This window comes from Narcine bancroftii, chromosome 5, assembly GCF_036971445.1.
Source record: "Narcine bancroftii isolate sNarBan1 chromosome 5, sNarBan1.hap1, whole genome shotgun sequence".
NCBI classification, from domain to species: Eukaryota; Metazoa; Chordata; class Chondrichthyes; order Torpediniformes; family Narcinidae; genus Narcine; species Narcine bancroftii.
Genome location: NC_091473.1, coordinates 196967473 through 196991453, shown reverse-complemented (window position 1 = coordinate 196991453; position 23981 = coordinate 196967473). Strand labels below are relative to the sequence as shown.

Sequence of the window (23981 nt, the reverse complement as noted above, 5' to 3'; positions counted from 1 at the left end):
GAGGAGGGAGAAGACTAAATCTGGGATAATGAGACGTTCTTTTTTTCTCCACCAAGACAAAGGTCAAATTGATTGTCAGAGTTCTCTTGGTGAACTGCTCAGGGAACAACCCTGACGGTACCAGATCATGTGACAAATGAGGCAAATGAGTGCATGACTGAGGCACCAGTCCCTCATGGAAGCTTTTAATGTCCTCACATACAATTAACCAGCCATTTTGGTGCAGTGTGAGGTAGATCCATTTATATTGTGATAAATCTGGCGTATGTAATTAGGAGTTTATTAAGCATTAAGAGGAGACTTTTTCTTGCAGTCTAGACAGAATTCCCATGCAGGTAACACATGTATATTCAAGGATACTATTACATCTGCAAATAATAGTAACTGGGAAGAATAGTATTGGGGTCACTCTGCACCAAAAAGGATGGTTAACATTAAAAGCCTCCATGAGACTTGGCCTCAGTCTCACAGCCACTTGCCTCATTTGTCAAGTTATACTTGGTGCTGTAAAGGTTCTTCCACGAGTAATGCAGCAAGTTAACTCCTAACGTACATAGAGTTAAATTCAATTCAGAAGATCGCAATAACGAGAGCAGCGTATAAAAAGAACAATATTAGTACATAGTAAGGAAGCACTTTTGGAGGTCATTCAGGAACCAGTTAGTGCTGAATTTTCACACACTTGAACCTTCACCCCAGTGGGAGGTGAGAGAAGAGTGAGACAAGGATAAAAAGAGACTACTGTCATAAACATTTAAAGTATTTTGTCCAAGTCAAAGGTCAAATTTACATACATGACATCACATACAACCCCGAGATTCTTTTTCTGCGGTCCAGACAGCATTTCTATGTCGATAATAGTTACTATCACATCTACAAATAGAATCAACTGGGAAAAACAGCCGCAATACAAATGGATCAATCTCACACTGCACCAGAAGAGTACAGACCTTCAGCCCACAACATTGGGCTTTCCTATATACTCCTACCAGAAAAAAGCTAAACCCTCCCTAACTCATAACCATTACCTTTCATCCACGTGCCTGTTTAAGAGACTCTTAAATCCCCCTAATGTTCCAGCCTCCACCACCTCCCCTGGCAATGCATTCCAGGCACCCACAACTCTCTGTAGAAAGCATCTTAACCCTGATGCCTCCTCAAAACTTGTCTTATGATAATAAATTCATAATTACATACAGATGCACCTCACACTGCACCAAAATGGCCGGTTAATTGTATGTGAGGGCATTAAAAGCTTCCATGAGGGACTGGGCCTCAGTCATGTACCCACTTGCTTCATTTCTCACGTTACCTGGTACCGTAGGGGTTGTTCCATGAGCAGTCCACTAAGATAATTCTAACATGCATAGAGCTGAACAATTTAGAAGAGCACAATCGAGGAAGAGAGCAGGTCTTGGATAACAGAACACTGCAGTACTACAATCACCCATATGAGAAAAAAACAAAACCCTCCCAACCTCATAAATGTCCTTGCATCCATGTGCCTGTCCAAGAGTCTCCCAAAAGCCCCTAATGTTCCAGCCTCCACCCCAAGCACTCACAACTCTGGTGTTTAAAAAAAAAACATACCTGATTCAAACAGGGTGGACAGCTGGCACCATTTTCGCGAGTGGTGTGGGGGGAAAACAAATACCAGAGGACAAAGTGAAGGGAGGGAAATTTAAGGAGACATCATGGTTAACTACTTTTTTTTAAAGAGTTATGGGTACCTGGAACGCCTTGCCAGGGGCAGTGATGAAGGCTGAAACATCAGGGCCATTTAAGTGACACCGCCGACTACATCGGAGTTAACCCACCAACATCACAGGTCAAATCACACAGTGTGAAATGACATAACCGGGCATGGTGAGTAGATGTCAACCAGGATCTGATACATGGAGCGAGCAAGTGGCAGAGCAAGTTAACTTGCCAATCGCCTTCTGGTGGTGCTTTAGCACCACCTGCTATCGCATGGCCATCAATGGAGGGGAGGTGAGGTGAGGGACCCCCCCGCTTTAAAATCCCGGGTTGCAGAATTACCTGCAAGCAATGGTGCAGTGGGAAAGGCTCCGGGGGTCAGCTTGCCCGTTTCCTAGGAGGGTTGATGGTGAGAAAGGGGCTTTAGACAGGGACATGGATGAAAGACGAAGGGTTTAGTGCTATTTAAAAGGAATATATAGGTTGGTACCACATCCAGGGCCAAAGAGCCTGAACTATGGTGTCTACCATAAACCTTCCTACAATATTAACGTATAATACTTACAGATACACCAGATCCCTACAAATATAAATGGATATACCATACACGGCGCCAAAATGGACGGTTAATTGTAAGAAGCCTCCACGAGGGACGAGGCCTCAGGCCTCGGTACCTCACGCCTTCCCCTTAGCCACTGCATTAAATCCCTGTGACAGTCCACCTTTTCCTACCATCTCGGACTACTTTACCTCATCTTTATTCTCCGTTTCGATTAGATTTATATATATATTTTTCGAGCCGCCCCCTTTCTCGGGAACAAGAATGAGCTGCAACCGTCCTTCGGCGCCCTCGACGCCGCTACCGCCTGATTGGCTGCCACGCCGCGGCCAATCGTGATCCGGGTGCCGACGTGAAACGCGCCGTGACGTCATCGCGCGTTTGATTGACAGGCGTGTGGTTCTGCAATTACGTCTTTGGCACCTCAGGTGGTCCCTGAGATTGGAGGGGCTGTCAGTATTGGCCGTCCTCGCCCTTCTGATGTCCTGAAATGCTTCTCAGCTTATGCATTTCTTTACTTGCAAGGGTATTTTCGAGTTTACATAAAACACCCTACAGGCCCTTCAGCCCCCAATGTCGTACTGACCCATACATCTCTTTTTTTTCTTCTTTTTTGGCTTGGCTTCGCGGACGAAGATTTATGGAGGGGTAAATGTCCACGTCAGCTGCAGGCTCGTTTGTGGCTGACAAGTCCGATGCGGGACAGGCAGACACGGTTGCAGCGGTTGCAGGGGAAAATTGGTTGGTTGGGGTTGGGTGAGAAACAGAAGTACCTTCACAGAATTTGCTCGAGACAAAAATTGAGAACAAAGAACTTTTATTATACTATTACAACAATGCAAAGTTGGGTGCTTCCCCTTACCCTGGGAATACACACAGATACTGGGGCTGACCCAACTTTTATACATTTCATTTCAGTACAGAGATACCTTCACCCTAACATTCTTCTGCCTCCTGGATTGGTTTAGCATTAGGTAATTCTGCCCACGTGGATTCTAACTTCTTATCAGTTTATGTGTCTTCCTGCAAACTTGTTAGCCAGAGAAGTATCATGTCTTTGTTCTTCACTCATTAATCAATCCCTAAGACTTGCTAAAGCTATCTACTTGTTATCCTGTTTTGAAGATCCTTAGTTTATTACACTTTTACAACCCTTCCTCTCATTCCAGCATCCCTTCACCCTGATTTAACCCATAATACTTCATCTCTAATGAGCACTTGCTTGACTCCTCACATTCCAGTATCCCTTCACCTTAAGTTAATCCATAATCTTCTTTCTTTGGCTTGGCTTCGCGGACGAAGATTTATGGAGGGGGTAAAAAGTCCACGTCAGCTGCAGGCTCGTTTGTGGCTGACCAGTCCGATGCGGGACAGGCAGACACGATTGCAGCGGTTGCAAGGGAAAATTGGTTGGTTGGGGTTGGGTGTTGGGTTTTTCCTCCTTTGCCTTTTGTCAGTGAGGTGGGCTCTGCGGTCTTCTTCAAAGGAGGCTGCTGCCCGCCAAACTGTGAGGCGCCAAGATGCACGGTTTGAGGCGTTATCAGCCCACTGGCGGTGGTCAATGTGGCAGGCACCAAGAGATTTCTTTAGGCAGTCCTTGTACCTTTTCTTTGGTGCACCTCTGTCACGGTGGCCAGTGGAGAGCTCGCCATATAATACGATCTTGGGAAGGCGATGGTCCTCCATTCTGGAGACGTGACCCATCCAGCGCAGCTGGATCTTCATAATACTTTATTCTTAATTGGCACTTGCTTCCAGTATCTCTGGACTCCTAACATTCCAGTATCCCTCACAGGTTGGGTGTTGGGCATTTCCTCCTTTGTCTTTTGTCAGTGAGGTGGGCTCTGTGGTCTTCTTCAAAGGAGGTTGTTGCCGGGAGGAGTCACGTGATGGAGTAGTGGCCGGACGGTGAACTCCAGCCCTCTCCAGAAAAGTCGGGAAAAACAAGAGAAAATACAAAGGCACAGAAATACAAGTTAAAGAAAAGTGAGTATAAAGGTGGAAAGAAGATGGAGACAAAAGGAGAAAAATCAAAATCAACGGAAAGAAGAGAGGAAGAGAAGACAACGGAGGAAAAAGGTGAAGGCCTTACCTGTCCGAAGAGGCCCGCTGTGGAGAGAGGAGCCCACTACCTCAGGTCGGTAGAAAAAGAACTACAACAATGGCTCACAGAGCCGAGTAAAAGTGCGCAACCGCGCATGCGCGACTCCTCACGCATGCGTGATGCTCATGAAAAAAAACACACCGACGGGAGGGGGGACCAGCTGGGGAGTCGATCTCCACAGCCGGCAACGACAGCTGCAGAACACCTGCAGCAAGAAGAGACCACAGAAGACAATGGAAACAAGAAAGAAGAGGAGGAAAGGGCATCAAAGAAACAACAGATGGCCAACCCAGAGGAAGAAGAAGAGGAAGAATACAGTGAAATAGATGAAGGGAAAGGCAAGGTAAAGGATATACTTGCTCTTGTTAGAGGATACATGGAGTCATTTAAAGAATGGCAAACACAGGAATTCAATGATTTAAGAAGAAGAATAAACAACACAGAAAAGAAAATAAATAAAATGGATATGACCTTAACAGAAATGGGGAAAAAAATGGACAAGATGGAAGAACGGGCAATAGCAGCAGAAATGGAGGTAGAAGACTTAAAAAAGAAATTGGAGGAATCTAATAAAAAAACTAAAGAGACACAAGAATTACTAGCTCAAAAAATATATATAATGGAAAATTATAACAGAAGAAATAACATAAAGATAGTGGGCCTTAAGGAAGATGAAGAAGGCAAGAATATGAGGGAGTTTATAAAAGAATGGATCCCTAAGGCCCTAGGATGTCCAGAACTACAGCAAGAAATGGAAATAGAAAGGGCACATAGAGCATTGGCCCCTAAACCACAACCACAACAAAAACCAAGATCTATTGTAGTAAAATTCCTAAGATATACTACAAGAGAAAAGGTACTGGAGAAGACAATGGAAAAAGTAAGAGAGGGCAACAAACCACTGGAGTATAAAGGGCAAAAAATCTTCATTTATCCAGATAGAAGTTTTGAACTCCTAAAGAAGAGAAAAGAGTTCAATACAGCAAAGGCGATTTTATGGAAGAAAGGATATAAATTTACACTGAAGCATCCTGCGGTATTGAAAATATTTATTCCAGGACAACAAAACAGACTGTTCTCGGATCCAGAAGAAGCACGAAAATTTGCAGAACAATTACAAAAATAGACTGAGGGATGAAGACGGGTAATGAGAGTAAAAATGATCACGATTGATATGTATGTGGGTAAAGACAAAAATAGACTGAGGGATGAAGACGGGTAATGAGGATAAAAATGACCACGATTGATATGTATGCGGGTAAAGAGGTATAAGAGTGAATAGAGACAATGGGCATACGTGAAAGTATCTGTAATTAGAGGAAAACATAGGTAGTATAGACAAGAATTAATAAGGGAAGGTAATGGAATAGAGAGAATAAGGAGGGAATTAAAAGAGTGACCTTTGTGACATATGAAAAGTGAAATCTTTTCTGGGGGGGGCTGGGTGGGGGAAAAGAGCGGTCACTGCAAAATCAGTTGACGCTTGCGAGTGGATTCGCAAATCCAAATGGAGAGGGGAGATGTGGTTGTCCGACAAGGGATAAAGGACAACTCAGGAGGGGAAGGGGAGATTGGGGATAAAGAAGATAGAAATAGGAGAATAAGGAAAATGTTGGATGTTGTAGGAATGTTGTCTGGTAAAGAGTTGAAAATAAGAAAACAGAAATGGAAAAGGAGGAAAGGTAATGATGGAAAAACGGAAAGAGAAGATAAACAAAATATAAAATGGCTACGCTGAACTATATGACTTTAAATATTAATGGAATACATAACCAAATTAAAAGGAAGAAACTACTAAATTTACTGAAAAAGGAAAAAATAGATATAGCATTTGTCCAAGAAACACACTTAACTGAATTGGAGCACAAGAAATTAAAGAGAGATTGGGTAGGACATGTAACAGCAGCATCGTATAATTCAAAAGCAAGAGGAGTGGCTATATTAATTAGCAAAAAGGTACCATTTAAAATAGAAGAGGAAATAATAGATCCAGCAGGGAGATATGTTATGATAAAATGTCAGATATATTCGGAGCTTTGGAATCTACTTAATATATATTCACCTAACGAAGAAGATCAAAAGTTTATGCAAGATATCTTTTTGAAGGTAGCTAATACGCAAGGGAACATACTAATAGGAGGGGATTTCAATCTGAATTTGGATCCAAATATGGATAAAACGGGGAAAAAAAATAACAGGAAGAACAAAGTAACCAAATTTATAATTAAATCAATGCAAGAAATGAAACTTGTGGACATATGGAGGAAACAAAACCCAAAAGAAAAGGAATACTCATACTACTCGACTAGACATAAAACATACTCAAGAATAGACCTATTTTTGTTATCAGCTAGTATGCAGGACAGAGTAAGAAAAACAAAATATAAAGCGAGAATGCTATCGGACCATTCACCCTTAATACTGACAGTAAAGCTAGAGGACATCCCTCCAAGAATGTATAGATGGAGATTAAACCCCATGCTACTTAAAAGACAGGATTTTAGAGAATTTATTGAAAAACAATTAAAAATGTACTTTGAAGTAAATACGGAATCAGTGGAAGATAAGTTTATACTATGGGACGCAATGAAAGCATTCATTAGAGGACAAATAATAAGTTATGCAACCAAGATGAAGAAGGACTATAATCAGGAAACAGAGCAGTTGGAAAGGGAAATAATAAACATAGAAAAAAAATTAGCAATAAAGGAAGATACAACCAAAAGAAGAGAATTGGCGGATAAAAAAATAAAATATGAAACATTACAAACATATAAGGTGGAGAAGAATATAATGAAGACAAAACAGAAATATTATGAACTAGGTGAGAAAACACACAAAATCTTAGCATGGCAGCTTAAGACAGAGCAAACTAAGAAAATGGTATTGGCAACAAGGAAAAAAGACAAACAAATTACATATAATCCAAAAGAAATTAAGGAAAACTTCAGAGAATTCTATGAACAATTATACCGAACTGAAAACGAAGGGAAAGAAGGGAAAATAGATGAATTTTTGACTAAAATTGAACTACCAAAACTACAAATAGAGGAACAAAATAAATTAACAGAACCATTTGGAACAGTAGAAATACAAGAGATAATAAAAAAATTACCAAATAATAAGACACCAGGAGAGGATGGACTCCCAATAGAATTCTACAAAACATTTAAAGATCTAATAATACCGCCCCTCCTGGATGTAATCAACCAGATTGATGAGACACAAAACTTACCAGATTCATGTAAAACAGCAATAATTACAGTGATACTAAAACAAGGGAAAGATCCACTCTCACCAGCGTCATATAGACCAATATCTCTGCTAAACACAGATTATAAGATAATAGTTAAACTATTAGCAAACAGATTAGCAGAACAGGTACCGAAAATGGTAAATTTAGACCAAACTGGATTTATCAAAAAAAGACGCACAACAGACAATATTTGTAAATTTATTAACTTAATTCATGCAGTAGAAGGAAATAAAGCACCGGCAGTAGCAGTTGCTTTAGATGCAGAGAAGGCCTTCGACAGAGTAGAATGGAATTACTTGTTCAAAGTATTGCAAAAATTCAGTTGACCGAAGAAGTATATTAATTGGATTAAAGCATTATATAAGGGACCGTTAGCGAAAGTGACAGTAAATGGACATGTATCAAAGCAATTTAACTTAAGCAGGTCAACGCGGCAGGGATGCCCACTATCACCATTATTGTTTGCGCTAGCTATAGAACCACTAGCAGAATCGATAAGAATAGATAATAATATAAAAGGAATAAAAATAAAAGACAGGGAATATAAAATCAGTCTATTTGCGGATGATGTGATAGTGTACTTAACAGAACCAGAACTATCAATAAAAGAACTATATAAGAAATTGAAGGAATATGGAGAAGTGTCGGGATACAAGATAAACGTAAATAAAAGTGAAGCAATGCCTATGAATAACGCGGATTTATCAAAATTTAAGGAGGAATCCCCATTCAGATGGCAAATGCAGGCAATAAGATACCTAGGTGTGCAAATAAACAAAAATCTAGGCCAATTATATAAACTCAATTACAATCCACTAATGAAAAAAATTACAGGACGATTTAGAGCATTGGAAAGAGCTACCACTAACACTGATAGGAAGGATAAACTGTATTAAAATGAACATTTTTCCAAGGATACTATACTTATTTCAGGCATTGCCAATACAACTGACAGAAAAATTCTTCAAAGAGTTAAAGAAAATAATAAGGAAATTTTTATGGAGAGGGGGGAAACCGAGGATAGCACTAGATAAATTAACAGAATGGTATAAACAAGGAGGCTTACAATTGCCAAACTTCAAAAATTATTATAGAGCCGCACAATTAAGGTACCTATCAGATTTTTATCAAACAAGGGAAAAACCAGACTGGACGAGACTAGAATTAGATAAAATAGGGGAAAAGATACCTGAACACATATTATATAAATGGGACGAAAAATTGGTACAACATAGAACTTCTCCAGTATTACACCATCTCCTCAATATATGGAAGAAGATTCATGTAGAAAGAAATAAAACAAATTATCAAATACCAAAACTAATATTGACGCAAAATAAGCTACTCCCTTTTACAATAGACAACCTTTCCTTTAGAAAATGGGAAAAAAAAGGGATTAAAAGAATAGAAAATTGTTTTTCAGGAAGTAGATTCTTATCCTTTGAACAAATGAGAGATAAGTACAATATAACTGGAGATACAGCGCTGGCATATTACCAACTGAGATCCTACTTGAAAGATAAATTAGGAAGCAATTTGAGTTTACCAGAGGGAAGTAACCTTGAATATGTGATTACAGATACAATGTTAATCAAAAGATTTATAACAAATATGTATATTAAACTGCAAGAAAAGGAGAATGAGGAAACAAATGGTAAAACTAAACAAAAATGGGAACAAGATTTAAATATAAAGATAAAAAAGGAAACATGGGAGAAATTATGTTCTGGAACAATGAGAAATACAATAAATACGAGGCTGCGTATGATACAATATAATTGGTTACACAGACTATACATTACACCGCAAAAGTTAAATAAATGGGACCCAACAGTATCTGATAGATGTTTTCGATGTAAAAAAGAAAGGGGAACAACAATTCATGCAATCTGGACATGTGAGAGAGTAGAAAAATTTTGGGATGATCTCAATCAGATATTAAATAAAATAACAGAAAACAATATACCAAAGAATCCAGAGATCTTTCTCCTAAGTAACATAAAAAATAAAGAATTTGGAATTGACTTGGAAGATGCACAAAAAAGATTTGTTAAGATAGCCCTAGCCGTAGCAAAAAAATGTATTATGTCAACCTGGAAATTGGAAGATAATTTGAAAATACAACAATGGTATATAGAAATGAATAAATGTATTCCATTAGAAAAAATAACATCTTTGGCTTGGCTTCGCGGACGAAGATTTATGGAGGGGATAAAAAGTCCACGTCAGCTGCAGGCTTGTTTGTGGCTGACAAGTCCGATGCGGGACAGGCAGACACGATTGCAGCGGTTGCAGGGGAAAATTGGTTGGTTGGGGTTGGGTGTTGGGTTTTTCCTCCTTTGCCTTTTGTCAGTGAGGTGGGCTCTGCGGTCTTCTTCAAAGGAGGTTGCTGCCCGCCAAACTGTGAGGCGCCAAGATGCACGGTTTGTGGCGTTATCAGCCCAGTGGCGGTGGTCAATGTGGCAGGCACCAAGAGATTTCTTTAGGCAGTCCTTGTACCTTTTCTTTGGTGCACCTCTGTCACGGTGGCCAGTGGAGAGCTCGCCATATAACACGATCTTGGGAAGGCGATGGTCCTCCATTCTGGAGACGTGACCCATCCAGCGCAGCTGGATCTTCAGCAGCGTGGACTCGATGCTGTCGACCTCTGCCATCTCGAGTACTTCGACGTTAGGGATGTAAGCGCTCCAATGGATGTTGAGGATGGAGCGGAGACAACGCTGGTGGAAGCGTTCTAGGAGCCGTAGGTGGTGCCGGTAGAGGACCCATGATTCGGAGCCAAACAAGGACTGCCTAAAGAAATCTCTTGGTGCCTGCCACATTGACCACCGCCAGTGGGCTGATATTGCCTTAAACCGTGCATCTTGGCGCCTCACAGTTCGGCGGGCAGCAACCTCCTTTGAAGAAGACCGCAGAGCCCACCTCACTGACAAAAGACAAAGGAGGAAAAACCCAACACCCAACCCCAACCAACCAATTTTCCCCTGCAACCGCTGCAACCGTGTCTGCCTGTCCCGCATCGGACTCGTCAGCCACAATCGAGCCTGCAACTGACGTGGACTTTTTCCCCCTCCATAAATCTTCGTCCGCGAAGCCAAGCCATAAATCACATTAGCCATGATACACACTTTTTCTTTTTCACACATATACAGTGGCTTTTTGTCCCCCCCCCTCCCTCCTCCCAAGCCACCCCCCACCCCACCCTCCCATCCATTTTAGGTATACAATCTAGGTTGCATTAAACCAGTCAGACAATGTTGTCATTCAACAAAAATACACCAGAAATTCTACTGAGTCCATTCTTTTCTTTCCTTCTCCTTCCATCAACTTAGGTAATGTTTGTCCCCGGTAGGTTTTCGCTATTGTATTTAATGTAAGGCTCCCATATTTGTTCGAATATTTCAATATTATTTCTTAAACTATATGTTATTTTTTCTAATGGAATACATTTATTCATTTCTATATACCATTGTTGTATTTTCAAATTATCTTCCAATTTCCAGGTTGACATAATACATTTTTTTGCTACGGCTAGGGCTATCTTAACAAATCTTTTTTGTGCATCCTCGAAATCAATTCCAAATTCTTTGTTTTTTATGTTACTTAGGAGAAAGATCTCTGGATTCTTTGGTATATTGTTTTCTGTTATTTTATTTAATATCTGATTGAGATCTTCCCAAAATTTTTCTACTCTCTCACATGTCCAGATTGCATGAATTGTTGTTCCCATTTCTTTTTTACATCGAAAACATCTATCAGATACTGTTGGGTCCCATTTATTTAACTTTTGCGGTGTAATGTATAGTCTGTGTAACCAATTATATTGTATCATACGTAGCCTCGTATTTATTGTATTTCTCATTGTTCCAGAACATAATTTCTCCCATGTTTCCTTTTTTATCTTTATATTTAAATCTTGTTCCCATTTTTGTTTAGTTTTACCATTTGTTTCCTCATTCTCCTTTTCTTGCAGTTTAATATACATATTTGTTATAAATCTTTTGATTAACATTGTATCTGTAATCACATATTCAAGGTTACTTCCCTCTGGCAAACTCAAATTGCTTCCTAATTTATCCTTCAAGTAGGATCTCAGTTGGTAATATGCCAGCGCTGTATCTCCAGTTATATTGTACTTATCTCTCATTTGTTCAAAGGATAAGAATCTACTTCCTGAAAAACAATTTTCTATTCTTTTAATCCCTTTTTTTCCCATTCTCTAAAGGAAAGGTTATCTATTGTAAAAGGGAGTAGCTTATTTTGCGTCAATATTAGTTTTGGTATTTGATAATTTGTTTTATTTCTTTCTACATGAATCTTCTTCCAAATATTGAGGAGATGATGTAATACTGGAGAAGTTCTATGTTGTACCAATTTTTCATCCCATTTATATAAGATGTGTTCAGGTATCTTTTCCCCTATTTTATCTAATTCTAATCTCGTCCAGTCTGGTTTTTCCCTTGTTTGATAAAAATCTGATAGGTATCTTAATTGTGCGGCTCTATAATAATTTTTAAAGTTTGGCAATTGTAAGCCTCCTTGTTTATACCATTCTGTTAATTTATCTAGTGCTATCCTCGGTTTCCCCCCTCTCCATAAAAACTTCCTTATTATTTTCTTTAACTCTTTGAAGAATTTTTCTGTCAGTTGTATTGGCAATGCCTGAAATAAGTATAATATCCTTGGAAAAATGTTCACTTTAATACAGTTTAGAGGATAACCATGTTGAGGAACTTTGGGGGGCATCCGATGCGCTCTAGTATTTGCCAAAGCCCTTTCCTGCTCACGGTGTCGAAGGCTTTGGTGAGGTCAACAAAGGTGATGTAGAGTCCTTTGTTTTGTTCTCTGCACTTTTCTTGGAGCTGTCTGAGGGCAAAGACCATGTCAGTGGTTCCTCTGCGCGAAAGCCGCACTGTGATTCTGGGAGAATATTCTCAGCGACACTAGGTATTATTCTATTTAGGAAAATCCTAGCAAAGATTTTGCCTGCAATGGAGAGCAGCGTGATTCCCCTGTAGTTTGAGCAGTCTGATTTCTCGCCTTTGTTTTTGCACAGGGTGATGATGATGGCATCACGAAGGTCCTGAGGCAGTTTTCCTTGGTCCCAGCAAGGCTTGAAAAACTCATGCAGTTTGGCATGCAGAGTTTTGCCGCCAGCCTTCCAGACCTCTGGGGGGATTCCATCCATATCTGCTGCTTTGCCACTTTTTAGTTGTTCAATTGCCTTATATGTCTCTTCCCGGGTGAGGACCTCATCCAGCTCTAGCCTTAGAGGCTGTTGAGGGAGCTGGAGCAGGGCGGAATCTTGGACTGAGCAGTTGGCACTGAAAAGAGATTGGAAGTGTTCTGAGGATGGAGAGCTGAACCCTCCTGACTTCATAACCCTCTATTTTTATTTCATCCATGTGCCTGTCTCAGAGTCGCTTATTGCAATAATGAAGAAAGCTACACCTTGTGAGGGGATTTGGTATGTCGCTGAAGACTCTCGAAAATGTCCACAGGCGTGCAGCGGAAGAGCATTCTGGCCGGTTGCATCGCCGCTTGGTACAGAGGTGCCAACACACAGGATGAGAGGAAGGCTCCAGAGGGTGGTTCACTCAGCCTGCTGCATCACGGCCGCCGGTCTTCACACCATCGAGGATGTCTACCCGAGGCGGTGTCGTAAAAAAGCAGCCTCTACCCTCAAGGACCCTCACCACCCAAGCCCTGCCCTCTTCACTCTGCTACCATCGGGGAAAAGGTCCAGGAGCCAGAAGACAAGCACTCAGTGGGACAAGGACAGCTTCTTCCCCTCTGCCATCAGATTCTTGAATGAGCAATGAACCAGACTTGCCTTGACTTTTCGTGCACTATTTTTATTTATTTTAGTTTATATAAATGTTTGCCCTGTGAAGCTGCTGCAAAACCACAAATTTCATGACATGATGTCATGATGTTCGGCTGCCAGTTCACTGGAACTTGTAGTGCTGCTACGAGCTACTCTCTCCAACACAACCAAATAAATCGATTAAGTGATTTGGTTTAAAATGAACTTTAAAAAGTGCAGAGAAAACTTGAAATATTTTGATCTAAAATTTCTCAAGACTCTAACATGTCCCAAACATATGAATTAATGAAGCATCACCATTGTTACATTTATCACAATGAGGAGATAAAAACAAGATCGTTTGACTTTGGACATGTGAGCCCTATTTAAATTGTAGTAGAGAGTGAAGGGCACATAAAGAAGAGGTAATCACCAATTTGAAAATTACATTCCAAGTTTCTTCAGGAATGAAAAGTTGGGGGGAGGAGTCACGTGATGGAGTAGTGGCCGGTCGGTAGGGGAACTCCAGCCCTCTCCAGAAAAGTTAAAAAAAATAGAGAAAAAGCAAAGGCACAAACATAAAAATCAAAACAAAGTGAAAGTAAAAGTGTGGAGAAAATGGCAGCGAAGAAAGAAAAACCAAAAACAACGAGAAGAAAAGAAGAAGGAAAGACGTCAGAATAAGAAGGTGAAGGCCTTACCTGTACGAGGAGGCCCGCCGTGGAGAGAGAAGCCCGCTCCCTGAGGTCAGTCGAAGCCCCGAACTCAGGAATACAAAAATGGCTCATGGAGCCAAACAAAAGTGCGCAACAGCGCATGCGCGAATCCTCGTGCATGCGCAATGCACAAAACAAAAGTAACCCTGACGGGAGGGGGGACCAGCTGAGGAGTCGATCTCCACAGCTGAAACAGACAACTACAACACAACAGCAAGAGGAAAACATAGAAAATAACAAGAGCAAGAAATAAGAGAGTAAAAATAAGAAATCAAAGAAACAACAGATGACCAACCCAGAGGAAGAAGACCAACATCAAGACACTTCTAATAAAAATAAGAAGACCAAAAATACACAACAAATTAAAACAAACAACCCAACAAGAAAACCAGAAGAGACAGAGGTAAAGGACACAGATCCAGGAGTGGAGTCAGAAGAAGAGGAAGAACACAGAGAAATGGAAGATGAAGGGAAGGGCAAGTACATGGATATATTTTTTTAAAGAATATATGGAAACAATAAAAGAATGGCAGTCACAAGAATTCAATGAAATAAAAAGAAGAATAAAAAGTACAGAAGAAAAAGTGAATAGATTAGAGATGATCATGTCAGATATAGGAAAAAGAGTAGACAAGGTGGAAAACGAGAAACAGCCAGAGAAATGGAAGTAAATAACTTAAAAAAGAAATTAGAAGAATCTGATAAAAAAGTTAAAGAAACACAAGAGCTGTTAGCTCAGAAGATAGATATAATGGAAAATTATAATAGAAGAAACAATATAAAGATAGTGGGCCTTAAGGAAGATGAAGAAGGCAAAAATATGAAAGAATTTATAAAAGAATGGATCCCCAGGGTCCTAGGAAGACCAGAATTACAGGAAGAAATGGAAATAGAAAGGGCACACAGAACATTAGCCCCTAAACCACAACCACAACAAAAACCAAGATCCAGTCTAGTAAAATTCCTAAGATATACAACAAGAGAAAATATATTGGAGAAGGCAATGAAGAAAATAAGAGAAGACAAAAAAACCACTGGAATACAAGGGTCAAAAAAATTTTTTCTATCCAGATATAAGTTTTGAACTCCTGAAGAAGAGGAAGGAGTTTAATGCAGCAAAAATGACCCTATGGAAAAAAGGTTATAAATTTATGTTAAAATACCCAGCAGTACTTAAAATAGTTATTCTGGGGCAGCAAAGCCAACTATTCTCAGATCCGGAAGAAGTACGAAAATTTGCAGAACAACTACAAAACAGACAGAGAGATGAAGAGATGTAACAAGAACAAAAATGACAACAAACTATATATGTATATATAAAAAAAATAGAGTATAGGTAAGAACTAAGAAGGGAAAGAAAGGGAAGAAAGAAAGTAAGGAGGGAATTAAGAGAGTGACCTTTGTTATATATGAAGATTAAAATCTTTTCTGGGGGGGGCTGGGTGGGGAAGAATTACAGACACTGCGAAATCAGTTGACGCTTGCGAGTGAATTCGCAAATCCAAGTGGAGGGGGGAGATGTGGTTGCCCGACAAGGGACAAAGGGGAACTCAGAAAGGGGAGGGACTATTGGGGTTAAAGGAATTTTAGATATGAGAATAGTTGAAATATTTTATGTTTTAGAAATGTTGTCTTATAATGTGTTCAAAAAAAGATAGCAGAAATGGATAAGAAGGGAAGGTGGTGATGAGGAAACGGAAAGGAAAGATAAACAAAGTATGAAATGGCTATGTTGAACTATATGACTTTAAATATTAATGGAATACATAACCAAATCAAAAGGAAGAAACTGTTAAATTTACTGAAAAAAGAAAAAAATTGATATAGCATTCGTACAAGAAACATATCTAACTGAAGTGGAACACAAGAAATTAAAGAGAGATTGGATAGGACATGCAACAGCAGCATCATATAATTCAAAAGCCAGAGGAATAGCTATATTAATCAGTAAAAATGTACCAATCAAAATAGAAGAGGAAATAATAGATCCAGGAGGGAGATATGTAATGATAAAATGTCAGATATATTCAGAATTTTGGAATTTACTCAATGTATATTCACCTAATGATGAAGATCAAAAATTTATGCAAGATATCTTTTTGAAGATAGCAGATACGCAAAGGAACATGCTAATGGGGAGGGGGGTGTTTTTAACCTTAATTTGGACTCAAACATGGATAATATTGGAAACAAACTAACAGAAAGAACAAAGTAACCAAATTTATAATTAAATCGATGCAAGAAATGCAACTTTTGGATATATGGAGGAAACAACACCCAAAGGAAAAGGAATATTCATATTATTCGGGCAGACATAAAACATACTCAAGGATAGACCTATTCCTGTTATCAGCCCACATTCAAGGGAGAGTTGGGAAAACGGAATATAAAGCTAGACTATTATCGGTCCATTCACCCCTGTTATTGGCAATAGAGCTAGAGGACATCCCACCAAGAATGTATAGATGGAGATTAAACTCCATGCTACTTAAAAGACAGGATTTTAGAGAATTCATTGAACGACAAATTAAAATGTACTTTGAAATAAATACGGAATCAGTGAAAGATAAGTTTATATTATGGGACGCAATGAAAGCATTCATCAGACGGCAAATAATAAGTTATGTAACTAAGATGAAGAAGGACTACAATCAGGAGACAGAACAGTTGGAAAGGGAAATAACAAATATAGAAAAAGAATTAGCAATAAAGGAAGATACAACTAAAAGAAGAGAATTAGCAGATAAAAAAATAAAATATGAAACACTACAAACATATAAGGTGGAGAAGAACATAATGAAGACAAAACAGAAATATTATGAACTAGGAGAAAAAACACAAAATTCTAGCATGGCAGCTTAAGACAGAACAAACTAAAAGAATTGTATTGGCATCAAGGAAAAAGGACAAGCAAATTACATATAATCCAACGGAGATCAATGAAAACTTCAGGGAATTCTACGAGCAACTATATCAAACTGAAAAGAAAGGGAAAGAAGACAAAATAGATTAATTTCTAACTAAAATTGAACTACCGAAATTACAAACAGAAGAGCAAAATAAATTAATAAAACCATTTGAAATAGAAGAATTACAGGAAATAATAAAAAAAACTACCGAACAATAAAACACCAGGAGAGGATGGATTCCCAATAGAATTCTATAAAACATTTAAAGATTTATTAATTCCTCCCCTCCTGGAAGTAATTAACCAGACTGATAAAACACAAAGCTTACCAGATTCATGCAAAACAGCAATAATTACAGTAATACCAAAGACAGGGAAAGATCCACTTGCACCAGCGTCATATAGACCAATATCTTTACTTAACACAGATTATAATAGCTAAACTATTAGCAAACAGATTAGCCGACTATGTACTAAAAATAGTAAATCTAGACCAAACTGGATTTATTAAAAAAAGACGAACAACAGACAATACCTGTAAATTTACCTGTAGAAGTGTAATGGAGGATTAAAACCATGTACCCAGATGCTTTTTGCTTATGTGGAACTGACGACACTGGGTCCACACGCAGGTCACCTTACTTTCAGAACTAGCAGATGTAATTAAACTCAGCCATGGGGACTTATCTGAAGATACACTTTGAAATGGAATTCCACTGTGAGGCCCAGGGAAAGCAGTTGTCAAATGCAACACTTTGAAATTGACGAATTGGTCACAACCTGTCTTGCTCGAGAAGTTTTAATAAGTCTTTGTATCTACGAGATAAACCAGGAAATTATAACATCCTGGTTCCATAATAATTAATCTTCTAAATTGTAGAATGTAATTTTCATTTTTGATTTTGATGGAAAAATATTAGAAGGAGTAGGCGCATGATTAATTGTTTTTGGGGTATATAAGCCTGTGGTCCTGCTGCTGAAGTTTAGATTCTCCGAGGGGTGGGAACACCCCTTGTCAAGAAGGAAGAACAGCCAGAGTCCAAGCAACGTCCCGGTCGGGGGAGGTGGAGAAGCTGCTACCAGCGCCCTGACAACCTACTACAAGTGTGCAGTCGTTGCCTTGCTTCGGCAGTTGGGACCAGTCCAAGCGTTGATAAGTATAGTTGGGAAGGGCTTGCATATTGTAGTGTGAAATCAGCTTTTGAATTAGTAATAAACATTTGTATAAACTGAACTGCTCTCGGTGTGTGTGTCTATTTTCTTTTGGTAGCTCAAACACTGTGACCAATCTAAAATGAACAAAATGAGAGGTATAAGTTTACCCAAGACAAGAAGGAAATAAAACTCCAATAGTAGCGCTTGCTTTAGACGCAGAGAAGGCCTTTGACAGAGTAGAATGGAATTATTTATTCAAAGTACTATAAAAATTCAGCTTACCAGAGAAATATATTAATTGGATTAAAGCATTATATAAGGGGCCATTGGCGAAAGTGACAGTAAATGGATATATATCAAAATAATTTAACTTAAGTAGATCAACAAGGCACGGATGTCCACTATCTCCCTCACTGTTCGCGTTAGCTATAGAACCACTAGCAGAACTGATAAGAACAGAAAATAAAATAAGAGGGATAAAAATAAAAGAGGAGGAATATAAAATCCGTTTATTTGCAGATGACGTTATAATATACTTAACAGAACCAGAAATATCAATAAAAGAATTACATAGGAAATTAAAGAAAATGGAGAAGTGTCAGGGTACAAGATCAACGCAAATAAAATTTAAACAATGCCAATGAATAATGCGGATTTCTCAAAGTTTAAGAAAGAATTGCCATTTAGATGGCAAACGCAAGCAATGCGATACCTAGGTATCCAACTAAATAAAAACCTCAGCCATCTATATAAACTCAATTACCATCCATTAATGAAAAAATTACAAGATGACTTAGAGCATTGGAAAGACTTACCACTAACACTGATAGGAAGGATAAACTGAATTAAAATTAACATTTTCCCAAGGATACAATACCTATTTCAATTATTACCAATACGCCTAACAGAGAAATTCTTCAAGGAGTTAAAGAAAATAATAAGGAAATTTTTATGGAAAGGGGGGGAAACCAAGGATAGCACTAGATAAATTAACAGAATGGTACAAACAAGGAGGCTTACAACTACCAAACTTTAAAAATTATTATTCTTCTTTGGCTTGGCTTCGCGGACGAAGATTTATGGAGGGGGTAAAAAGTCCACGTCAGCTGCAGGCTCGTTTGTGGCTGACAAGTCCGATGCGGGACAGGCAGACACGGTTGCAGCGGTTGCAGGGGAAAATTGGTTGGTTGGGGTTGGGTGTTGGGTTTTTCCTCCTTTGCCTTTTGTCAGTGAGGTGGGCTCTGCGGTCTTCTTCAAAGGAGGTTGCTGCCCGCCAAACTGTGAGGCGCCAAGATGCACGGTTTGAGGCGTTATCAGCCCACTGGCGGTGGTCAATGTGGCAGGCACCAAGAGATTTCTTTAGGCAGTCCTTGTATCTTTTCTTTGGTGCACCTCTGTCACAGTGGCCAGTGGAGAGCTCGCCATATAACACAATCTTGGGAAGGCGATGGTCCTATAGAGCCTCATAATTAAGATACCTATCAGATTTTTATCAAACAAGGGAAAAACCAGATTGGACCAGATTAGAACTAGATAAAATAGGGGAGAAGATACCTGAACATATACTATATAAATGGGATGAAAAATTGGTACAACGTGAGAATTCACCGGTATTGCATCATCTGCTCAACATTTGGAAGAAGATTCATGTAGAAAGGAATAAAACAAATTACCACTACCAAAACTAATATTGACGCAAAATCAGCTAATCCCTTTTACAATAGATAACCTTTCCTTTAGAGAATGGGAGAGAAAAGGGATCAAAAGAATAGAAAATTGTTTTTCGGGAAATAAATTATTATCCTTTGAACAAATGAAGGATAAGTATAATATAACTCACGATACAATGTTTGCATACTACCAATTGAAAACCTACTTGAAGGACAAATTGGGAAACAGTCTGAGGTTACCAGAAGGAAGCAATTTTGAATATGTGATTACAGACACAATGATAATTAAAAAATTTGTAACAAACATGTACATCAAACTGCAAGAAAAGGAGAACGAGGAAACAAATGGTAAACCTAAACAAAAATGGGAACAAGATCTAAACATAAAGATAAAGAATGAAACATGGGAGAAGCTATGCTCCGGAACTATGAGAAATACAATAAACACGAGGTTACGTATGATACAATATAACTGGAAACACAGGCTATACATCACACCTCAAAAGTTAAATAAATGGGACCCAACAGTTTCAGACAGATGTTTTCGCTGTAAAAAGGAAACGGGAACAACAATTCATGCAATTTGGACATGTGAGAAAGTGAAAAAATTTGGGGAAGATCTATACTAGATATTAAATAAAATCACAAAAAACAATATACCAAAAAACCCAGAGATCTTCCTGCTAAGTAATATAAGAAACAAAGAATTTGGACTCGATTTGGATGGAGCACAAAAAAGATTTGTTATGATAGCCCTAGCTGTAGCAAAAAAATGTATTATGTCAACCTGGAAATTAGAAGATAACTTGAGAATACAACAATGGTATATAGAAATGAATAAACGTATTCCATTTTAAAAAATAACATATAATTTAAGAAATAACATTACAATATTCAAACAAATATGGGAGCCATACATGAAACACAATAGAGAAATCCTACCATGGACTTCCACCACCTAAAATGACAGAAGGAGAAGATAATGAAAAGAACTGACTCAGTAAAATTTCTTGTTTATTTTTATTAAGTGACAACATTGTTTAACGGGTTTAATGTATCTTATAGATTGAACTTCAAATAAATGGGAAAGGGAGTGAGGGAGGGAGGGAAGGGAGGGGGAAAAGGGGGAGAAAACAACACTGTATATATTTAAGAAGAAAAATGTCTGTATGTATCTTGGTCAATATGATTTATAGTGTGAAAAATAAAAAAATTTAAAAAAAGGAATGAAAAGTTGTATGTCCTGTTCCTGGGCTTTTAAAATTTTATCTGAGGAAGCCTCTCTTATTCCCAACAACATATCATAAATGTTAGATATTGAACTGTTATAGAAAGGTTGTAAATTACATCAATTACATTTTTATCAGTCCTCTTCGGAAATGTAGGTAATTGAGATCATAAAATAATCTCTAATCTGTAGATAATTAAAAAAATATATTATAATGAGTTTAATTATTGCTACATGATCAGGAGTTTATTGCCATACACACAATTACAATGTTCAAGATTTCTTTATCATCATGTTGTATTGGCCTGTGCTCGGAGATGTGGACTGGCCCACAAAATGGCCGATGAACAGGGGACCTGGGGGTGACATCGGCCACCGTCCCAGGTGACCTCTACACAACGGGAAGATGGGGAACACTGTCCAACTGAGGCCGACGCTCCAACGACACGGGGTCCTGACGTCAGCTACGCATGCATCACATATCAGGCCTTCTTGATGGGCAGCAGCAGAGATATCTCTGCAGTTGCAGGCTCACCCCAGCTCCCACAGGACCCACATGTACTCACCGACCAACTCACCAGACGCTTGTCTCTGACTGCTCAGAAGGTACCTGGCATAAATGACATTCATCGGGGTCCGATACCATCTCTGCAGGAGCTCCATTGCGGCCGATTAAGTCGAGCAGTCTCTGATCATCTGGAAGACTCAGTGAGTGACCTGAGCAAAGAGCAGATCTCATTTGTCTTCCTCTCTCTGCACGTCATTGCGTCTTCTGAAGGCATTGAGGCAGCGCAGCCATTGATCGAATTTGACTGGGGCCTTTGGTGTCCAAGGTCGGTGTCCAATTTATCCATAGCCCAAAAATTTAAGCCGATTAAATTGTAGTGCCATCGATCAACCACATTAGACAGAGAGTTGCGATCAATAGGCTTTAATCACCTTAAGACATTAGCACATCTCCCATGTTGCCTGGCCCAGTTCCAAGGCGGGTACTGAGGGAGGGGTTTGGGCTTTTATGGGGCTATTTGGGAGGGAGGAGTCACAGGGCCAGTCCATACAGTACGTACTGTACAATGGTTGCACCACATGAAGTAAAACACGACGCTGGAGAAATTCAGCAGGTCAAATAACGCACTTTATTTCGCAAAGATTAAGATGCACAACCAATGTTTCGGGCCTGAGCCCTTCATCAAGATAAGAATTAAGTGTTGGCAGGCACCCAAACAAAATGGTGGGGGGGAGGAACATGGTCCCAAAGGCAGGAGGTAATAGGTGGAGAAGGGAGGGAGGGGCCAGCTGCAAATGGGGGGGGGGGGAAGGGGTGGCTCTGTGAATGGAGAGGGAAGGGGGTGGAGAGCTGGAGGAAAGGAGACCAAGAGAAAGGGATGGGAGGGGGAGAATGGGGAGTAGGTTAGCGGAAACTGGAGAAGTCGACGTCAATGCCATCCAGTCAGAGCAGGGGTCTACAAAGTGGGACAATCCAAGGGGTCAATAAATATCAGGGGGTTGATAATGCCAGGGGTGCGGTGGGGGGGGGGAAATGTTGATTGAACTTTAGCGGTGGAAAGCAGGGGCGGATCAATGGAAAATAGCGCCTGTGGCAGCAGGTGGACAACATCTCGCGAGAGCGGGCCTCAGTGGCCGGCCTTCGGCCTTTGAATCAGTTGAGAGCAGGTAGGAGGACGGACGGAGCGAAGAAGGAAGACGTGTGTGTTCTTTGTACCTTTGGTCACCCCCCCCTCCCCATCCAGCACCACCTCCCCCCCCTCCCCCGACTCCCTGACCAGCACTGGAATTCCATGCTTGGGGGTTGATGAGGGATCAAGTATTCCATGAAGGGGTCAATAGTCTAAAAGGTTTGGGGACCCCTGGGTTAGAGAGAAGCTGTTCCCCAGCTTGGTGGTGCTGCCTCTAAAACCTCTGTATCCCTTTCCCAATGGGAGCAGCTGGAGGATGCTGTGTTCGGGGTGGGGAAGGGGTTCTCAATGATTTTATGTGCACTCTTCAGACAACGATCCTGGTAGATCATGTCAATGGTAGGGGTGGGGTGGGGGAGTCCCCATTGATCCTCTCTGCCACTCTTATGGCCATGTGGACCTCCAATCCATTTCTCTGCAGTGACCTTCCCTGCACTGTGATGCAGGACGCTCTGGATAGAGCCTCTGTAGAAGATTGACATGATGGTGGCCGGTCGCCCTGCCCACTTCAGTCTTCTCGGGAAATGCAGATGCTTTTGCACTTTTCTGATGTGAGGAGATGTTGTGTCCATGATAGGTCACTAGTTCAGTGAACTCCAAGGAACTTGGTTCTCTTTACTGTCTCCACTACAGAGTTGTTGATGTTGTTCTGGGATATGTTAGAATAGTTATGGGTAAAATGTGTCTTTAAAAGAGATTATTGGGATTTTGTGAAGGTGATTCTTAACAACAAACAGAGTAACACATCACAAAAGACATCTCATTTAAAATGCAAGAGCTTTGCTGAAGTGAGACATGGATTCACCAGTGACTTTGCAGAGACAATGGAACTGCTTTGGAAAGAACTTTGAGGAGATGCAAATAGAACAAAGTCCAGGCTCAGATGCTGATAAGGTCTTTCAAAGATCAGGTTTGGAGTCCTCCAATAATTAAACTCATATGGTTCTTACAAGCGAGAGAGGAAAAACAAACAGGTAATTTCTCTTTTGGAGAGAGAGAGGGAAGTCACTTCTACAGTAGCAGTTGAAGCTGCAACATGGCGAGCTAGCAAGCTTGTTGAAAACCCCATTTTGAAGACAGGTTGTGAGTTCTGAGTTCAGCCTGTTAAAAAAACCTTGTAGTTCTTACAAGAGGAAATGGCTGGCTGGAGTGTTTCTCCTGAAATAAGGAAAACAAAAAGAACT

At 39.8% G+C, this 23981-nt stretch overlaps 1 protein-coding gene across 2 annotated transcripts in view; it reads right to left on the bottom strand.

The window, feature by feature from the left end:
• The window catches only part of ilf2 (interleukin enhancer binding factor 2), a 63105-nt gene extending 60512 nt beyond the window's left edge, over positions 1 to 2593 (bottom strand). The window contains exon 1 of one of the 2 annotated variants that reach the window (XM_069940618.1): positions 2449 to 2593. In XM_069940618.1, the coding sequence (XP_069796719.1) occupies positions 2449 to 2453 (5 nt within the window). In that variant the 5' untranslated portion in view covers positions 2454 to 2593. The remainder of the gene's footprint in view (positions 1 to 2448) is intronic. The other variant, XM_069940616.1, reaches the window with a different exon arrangement.
• Between the last annotated feature and the right edge of the window lie 21388 nt (positions 2594 to 23981).